Here is a 7,500-nt window from a genome sequence, read left to right as displayed (position 1 = left end):
GGAACTGCTACTGTGCTTGTTTTATAACAAGGACCGGGTGTTACTGTGTGTTCTCTTTAGTCTGTGTATTTATGTTGTATTTATGTGTGTGTGCGGATGTGTGTGTGTGTGTATTTATGCTATATTTATGTGTGTGTGTGTGTGCTCCACAGGTGTCCGGTAACGGGCAGCAGGGTGTGGAGAAGGCGCTGAAGCAGTTTGCGCAGCTGATCAACAACAAGGTGTTCCTGCTGACCTTCATCCGCACGCTGGAGACGCAGCGCTCCTTCTCCATGCGCGACCGCGGCAACGTGGCCTCGCTCATCATGACGGCGCTGCAGGGCCGGCTGGAGTACGCCACCGACGTGCTCAAGCAGCTGCTCTCAGACCTCATCGAGAAGAACCTGGAGAGCAAGAACCACCCCAAACTGCTGCTGCGCAGGTTAGGAGGACACACACACACACACACACACAAAACCACACACACACACACACACACACACACACACACACACACACACACAGACACACACACACACACACACACACACACACACACACACAACCACACACATAGCACACACACACACACACACACAAAACCACACACATAGCACACACACACACACACACACACACACACACACACACACACACACACACACACACACACACACACACACAGACAAACCACACACACACACATACACACATGCACACACATACACACATACACACACACGCGCAAATACACACACACACACACACACAGCTGACATCAACATGTGTGTGTATCTACACAGCTTTCATGTGTTGTCAGTAAACTCTTTTGTGTTTCCTTGTTTACTTTATGTATTCATCTAAAGCACATCTGTGTCAACAAGCGCACATAGGCATAAATATTCACACTTACATTGCACACATACTGGGTGCATACGGATGCACACGTGCTGTAGGAATAGGCTCCCATGTTCACACTAATTCTCAGCACTCTTTCACACACACACACACACACACACACACACACACACACACATACACACACAGAGAGAGAGAGAGAGAGGGAGAGAGAGACATGCACATCAACCCAGCTCCCCTGGCCATGAAATGATAATGAATGTGAGTGTGTGAGTGAGCTAGCGGCGTCTGTGGCTAAGTGAATGGGGCGGCGGTAGCGGCGGTAGCGGGGGTAGCGGCGGTAGCAGCGTTAGCGGTGGTGGTGTGTGTTTGGCTGCTGTGTTTTGTCGTAATGGAGGCTCGGGGGAGCACGCCGATTACGCACACACTCAAGCATCTCTGACCTCAATTAGAGCTGGGCTGGGAGGAGATAACAGAGTCGCCGTGAGACACACACACACACACACACACACACACACACACAGACGGAGCAGAACCAGATACCCAAGGCATTTGCATTGCTTTCCTAACAGCACTGAAGGATGGAGGGTGGAGGTGGTGCTTGTGTTTTGGTTTGTTATTGTTTGTTTGTGTTGTCCTGTGGGTGCTTACTTTCACTTGAGGGCAGGTGGAGAGGAACTTAGAAGGCGGAGGAAAGTATGACACCAAGATTTCACTTTTGTCCTTAAAACATCTACCCTCTCCTGACCCACACACACACACACACACACACACACACACACACACACACACACATATTCCTTTTAGAAGCCATCACCTCTGGGTCTGTCTCGCTCCTCTGCTCTCACTTATCTACTGTATCCATCCACCCCCCCCTCTCTCTCTCTCTCTCTCTCTCTCTCTCTCTCTCTCTCTCTCTCTCTCTCTCTCTCTCTCCCTCTCTCTCTCTCTCTCTCTCTCTCTCTCTCTCTCTCCTCTCTCTCCTCTCTCTCTCTCTCTATCTCTCTGCCATTGTCAGTCTTGCTTATCGTCTGAAGGGATGCTGCTCATCAAACATTCAGTTGAGCCTCAGTCACAGTCTTAGTTTTTCCCTCTCCTCCCCTCTCCTCCTCCCTCCTCCTCTCCTCTCCTCTCCTCTCCTCCTCTCTCCTCTCCTCTCCTCCTCTCTCCTCTGACACTTTCTTTTGCCTCATGGTCACTGAGAGCAGAAGCCAGCTCTCTCAGCCTTTCAAAGTCACAATCCGGCCTCAGACGCCTGACAGGCAGCAAACAGAGATTGATTGGGCGCCAGGGACCAAAATGGCCACTCTCACAGTCACCGCCCGTCCTCTTGACATTGGTAGCTGCTTCTACAGCCATTTTTTTTTTAAATCAAATTCATATTTACATTTCTTATTCATTTTTGAAATATTCTGCCTTCCATTTATTTGTCACTTATTTATCGCACACACACACACACACACACACACACACACACACACACACAAACATGTACATGTATAGCCTATATTTAATAGTATGTAAGATTGCAGGGAGCTGTTAGCACCTGCGCTAGTTCCAGTAGCGCCTCATGTTCTCTAGTGACACGTCTCATGTCTGGTGCAGCCCTGCGACCCAGTGCTAATTTACTCCTGGCCTGCCTGATGATGTGTGTGTGTGGACTACCAGTACTGACAATCAGGGTAAACAGGAGGAGTGTGGATGTGTGTGTGTGTGTGTGTGTGTGTGTGTGTGTGTGTGTGTGGATTTGTGTATGTGTTTGTGAGGATGTGCAGATGTGTGTGAGGGTGTGTTTAGATGTGTGTGTGTGTATTTGTGAGCATGTGTACGTCTGTTCAAGTGGATGTGTGTTTGTGTGTGTGTGTGCTTGTGTGCATGTGTGATTGTGTGTTTGTGAGCGTGTGTGTGTGTGTGTGTGCTGGAGGCGAAGTGGATTATGTCATAATGTGAAGTGACAGGCTTGTCGTGGTCTCCTCCTAACTCTCATTATCTGTCTTCATTTGGAGCGCGGCGGCGGCGGTGGCGGCCATGTTAATTCTCCTGCAGCTCCTGCGGCCCCCTGGCAGGGATAAGTGTTCCTCTTGTGCTGATATCCTTGTTTTTCTCCTCCTGCGGTGGAATTTAAAGGGATTATCGATTTGACATGCTCCCTTTTGTCCTCTGTGCTGCTCCGAGAGGCTCCTCTAGTCTAGGACCTACTTAGAGTCGCGCAGACTGACTCTGAGACGCAGGCGACTCTTCTGTCCCTCCTCTTTTCCCGTACTCTCTTCCTCTCTTCTTTTCATTCCCCCCATTTCTCTCTCCCGTACTGTCTCTATCTCTGTCTCACTTTCACTTCATCTGTTTTTTTTTCCTCCCATTTTTGTACTTTTTCCACTCAGCATCTTGTGATCAGGTTTCAAAGATGCACAGACACACACAGATACAGACACTCATGTGCCCACATGCACACACACACACACACGCGCACACACACACACACACACACACACACACACACACACACACACACACACACACACACACACACACACACACACACACACACACACACACACACACACACACACTTTGAGAAAATAGATATGGCACTGAGAATTCAGCAGTTCAGCAACAGGAGCCACTGAGTGAGTCACAACAGCTCTCTCCACCTGAAGAGCAGAAACCCAATGTGTCCATGACCTTAAAAGCCCCCAGTAGTATGCCACAATACTGCCAGCTAGCCGCCAATATTCCACTAGACTGCCAAGCAGCTCTGAAACTCTCCCATTAGGTAATGGACACAAAGAGCTTTAGCACAGCATACCTGACCCCCCCCCTCTTAGAGCTTTAGCACAGCATACCTCTCTCTCTCTCTCTCTCTCTCTGCTATGTAAATGTGGCCCATATTCCATTGAGCATTACTCTGTGTCTTTGAGAGCCAAACCTAAGCTGATCACTGCATGTTGTAGCTACAGTGGGATTGGACCCCAGTATAGTGTGCATTAGTGTATGTGAAACAGTGTCATCATGTCCCTATGTATGTAGTATAGAGTAGTGTAAAGTTGATCTACAGTATGCTCACTCCATACCCAACAGACCCACCACCATCCGCAGCAACACCCACACCAACACTAATACTGTAGTTGTAGGGCAGTGGTACTAGTAGTGGTAGTGGTAGTAGTAGTAGTAGTAGTAGTTGTAGTGGTAGTAGTAGTAGTAGTAGTAGTAGTAGTGGTAGTAGTAGTAGTAGTAGTAGTTGTTGTAGTGTAGTGGTAGTAGTAGTTGTTCAGTAGTGGTAGTAGTAGTAGTAGTAGTTGTAGTGTAGTGGTGGTAGTAGTAGTTGTAATGGTAGTAGTAGTAGTTTTTGGTAGTAGTAGTAGTTGTTGTTGTAGTGTACATGTAGTAGTAGTAGTGGTGGTAGTGGTAGTAGTAGTAAGTGTAGTGGTAGTGGTAGTGGTAGTAGTAGTACGTGTAGTGGTAGTGGTAGTGGTAGTAGTAGTAGTTGCAGTGTAGTGGTAGTGGTAGTAGTGGTACTAGTAGTGCTAGTGTCTTCCTCCTCCCATTCTCTCAGCCCATCTCGGCTCATCCATGTTACAGCAGGTAGGCAGGCAGAAGAGGCCCAGCACACACACAGAGAGAGAGAGAGAGAGAGAGAGAGCGAGAGAGAGAGAGAGAGAGAGAGAGAGACTGCCACAGTACTAAGATGATGTTGTGTATGATGATGTTCTTTCTTTCCCTTACATACTACTTACTATCTGTACAATTAGAAATGCTTTGGCAATACAACGTGTATTTTTGTCATGCCAATAAAGCTCTATTGAATTGAATTGAATTGAGAGAGTAAGAGAGAGAGAGAGAGAGAGAGAAAGAGAGAGATGAACTCTCTATCACACTCACACACACACACACACACACACACACACACACACACACACACACACACACACATAAAGTGAGTGGGAGAGAGAGAGAGATAAACGATAAACATTCGGAACAGAGAGATAAACATCACTGAACTCTCTATCACACACACACACACACACACACACACACAGCTATACTGGCTATACTGTCTGCTGGGTGAGCAGAGGGTGGGTTGTAGAGGGAGGGGAAGGGGAGAGATGACTCAGGATATTCAGAGGTTGACTTGGCTGTTCTCTGGCTGCCACATTTGCATAAAATAATGCTTATGGATCGGAAAAATGTTGAGTCGTTAACGCCGTTTGCATGCATAAGCACATTGTAGTATATGTTTGCACTAACGCAAGCACAGACAGACACACACAGACACACACACAGACACACACACACACACACACACACACACACACACAAGCACACACACACACACACACACACACACACACACACACACACACACACACACACACATAGATCTGCTGAAGAGCATGAGTGACACTGCACGCTTGGTCACACAGAAAATATGAAACTAGTTCCATCTGGCTGTGCTGCTGACCGCAGGCCAATGGCATATGACAGATGTGTGAAGAAGCCATGAGCCATGAATGAGTGTGAGTGTGTACAGTATGTGTGTGTCTGTTGTGTGCTCTCATTTTATGTGGGTATGATGCATGCATGTATGTGTGTGTCGGTCAGTGTTTGTGTGTGTGTGTTTGTCTATGTGTGTGTATGTTTGTCTATGTGCGTGTACAGTATGTGTGTGTGAGAGGGTGTGTGTGTGTGTGTGTGTGTGTGTGTGTGCATGAGCGCACATGTGTTTGCCTGCATGTGAAGTGGCGAGTGATCTGATGTGGGTGCTCTTCAGTCACCCCTCAGAGCTCGACTGAGACGATGAACCGTCATCTGGAGCGAAAAGAAGACTCAAAAGAGGGGGAAAGCAAGAACGAGGGACACAGAGAGGAAGGGAATGGACAGATAGAGAGTGAGAGAGGGGGATAGAGAGAGAGTGAAGACGTCACACCCCTCAGCTCTAGTGTTTGCCATGCTTTCATGATGCTTCACACGAGAGCCTGTGGATTAAAGGATCATTTGCAATGCTGTGCACATACTCTCAGTATAATTAAGATGGTGGATACTATCTCTCTCTCCTTTCTCTCTCTCTCTCTTCTCTCCTCTATCCTTCTCTTCTCCCCCTCCTTTCTTATTATCCACTGCTGTTCTTCAGATAGCGGTCACACAACAAGCCACAGTGTTATCAGTGATGTGTTCTGAGTGGCCCAGTTTCATGTGCGCAGAGTCCTCCAAATGGACACAGGGAGATCTGCTGGTGCTGGAGGAGTGGTGGAGGAGGTGTGATGGTGGTGGAGGAGTGGTGATGGAGGAGTGGTGGAGGAGGTGTGATGGTGGAGGAGTGGTGGTGGAGGAGTGGTGCTGGAGGTGTGGGGCTGGAGGAGTGGTGGTGCTGGAGGAGGAGGAGTGGTGATGGAGGTGTGGTGGAGGAGTGGTGGTGGAGGAGTAGTGGTGGAGGAGTGGTGGTGGAGGAGTGGTGGAGGAGGAGTAGTGGTGGAGGAGTGGTGGTGCTGGAGGAGTGGTGGAGGAGGAGTAGTGGTGGAGGAGTGGTGGTGCTGGAGGAGTGGTGGTGGAGGAATGATGGTAGAGGAATGGTGGATGAGTGGTGGTGGAGGAGTGGTGGTGGAGGAGCACTCTGTCATTCAGGCGCAGCAGCAATGTCATAATCCAGCCTGTCACCTAAATGAGGATTTCTTGAAATAAAAGAGCGCCACGGCAGACTTATTTAAGGAAATCTGTGTATCTAGGCTGCCCTGAAGGAATGAGATCAAAATGAGATTTTTTTCCCTTTTTTTTTTCGAAAACCAGCCACAATGTCAAAGCTCGCTCGTGCTTTCCAGACATTGACCCACTTGTACTTTATGAAATTTTAAGGTGAGCGGTTTTGTGGCGGCCACTACTCTGAATACCAAAGTGTCCGCACACAGTCGGCGACGGGGAGAGGCTCTCATGGTCCTGCCCCCTTACACTGGACATGTGTCAGTGCTGTCTGTTACACTAAACTGACCTCCTCACAGTTATTTATAGCCGCTTAAGCCATTTTAATTTGGTCTATGAAGAAGGAGAGGTTATCACTAATATTCTAAAGCGGCAGTTTTTAGATATTAGAATATTTTACTGTGAAGAAAAGTGTCTATGGAGCTGTCTGATCCACTGTGGCTTTTATTCGCGCTTATTTTTTAATCTGATTCAGGAATGAATCCTGCCGCTCAGATGATTTAGGGAGTGAGTTACTTCATCGTGATGAAGATATTCCCATCTCCCCAACACAGTTTGTACAACATCTGTGGCTCGTCTCTCTCTCTCTCTCTCTCTCTCTCTCTCTCTCTCTCTCTCTCTCTCTCTCTCTCTCGCTCTCTCTCTCTCTCTCTCTCTCTCTCTGTCCTATCTCCTATCTCCCTCCCCATCTCTTCAGTGTGGAGATATGTGCGGAGAGCGGGAGAGTGGCAGTTTAAAAATGGAACGTCGCCATTGGAGCCTCAGGGCTCTCATGCTCTTGTTGTTCTATACAAAACACACACACACACACACACACACACACACACACACACACACACACACTCACGCCATGCTGGTGTGTTTTCTTTTCTTCTGTTCTAATGAGATTTCCATTCATCCAGATCCATGCATAATGTGTTATTAGGAAGAGAAATGTCATGTTGGTACCCCACACCCCCCCACCCACATCTG

General features: G+C 48.0%; 1 protein-coding gene across 1 annotated transcript in view; it reads left to right on the top strand.

Moving 5' to 3' along the window:
• plxna2 (plexin A2) overlaps positions 1-7,500 on the top strand; it is a 243,197-nt gene that overhangs the window by 200,899 nt on the left and 34,798 nt on the right. The window contains exon 22 of the mRNA XM_062540152.1: positions 153-421. Within this exon, the coding sequence (XP_062396136.1) occupies positions 153-421 (269 nt within the window). The remainder of the gene's footprint in view (positions 1-152; positions 422-7,500) is intronic.

This window comes from Sardina pilchardus, chromosome 7 (genome assembly GCF_963854185.1).
Source record: "Sardina pilchardus chromosome 7, fSarPil1.1, whole genome shotgun sequence".
Classification (NCBI taxonomy): Eukaryota; Metazoa; Chordata; class Actinopteri; order Clupeiformes; family Clupeidae; genus Sardina; species Sardina pilchardus.
The sequence above is the reverse complement of the archived record's forward strand: the minus strand, read 5'-3'. Positions and strand labels throughout refer to the sequence as shown.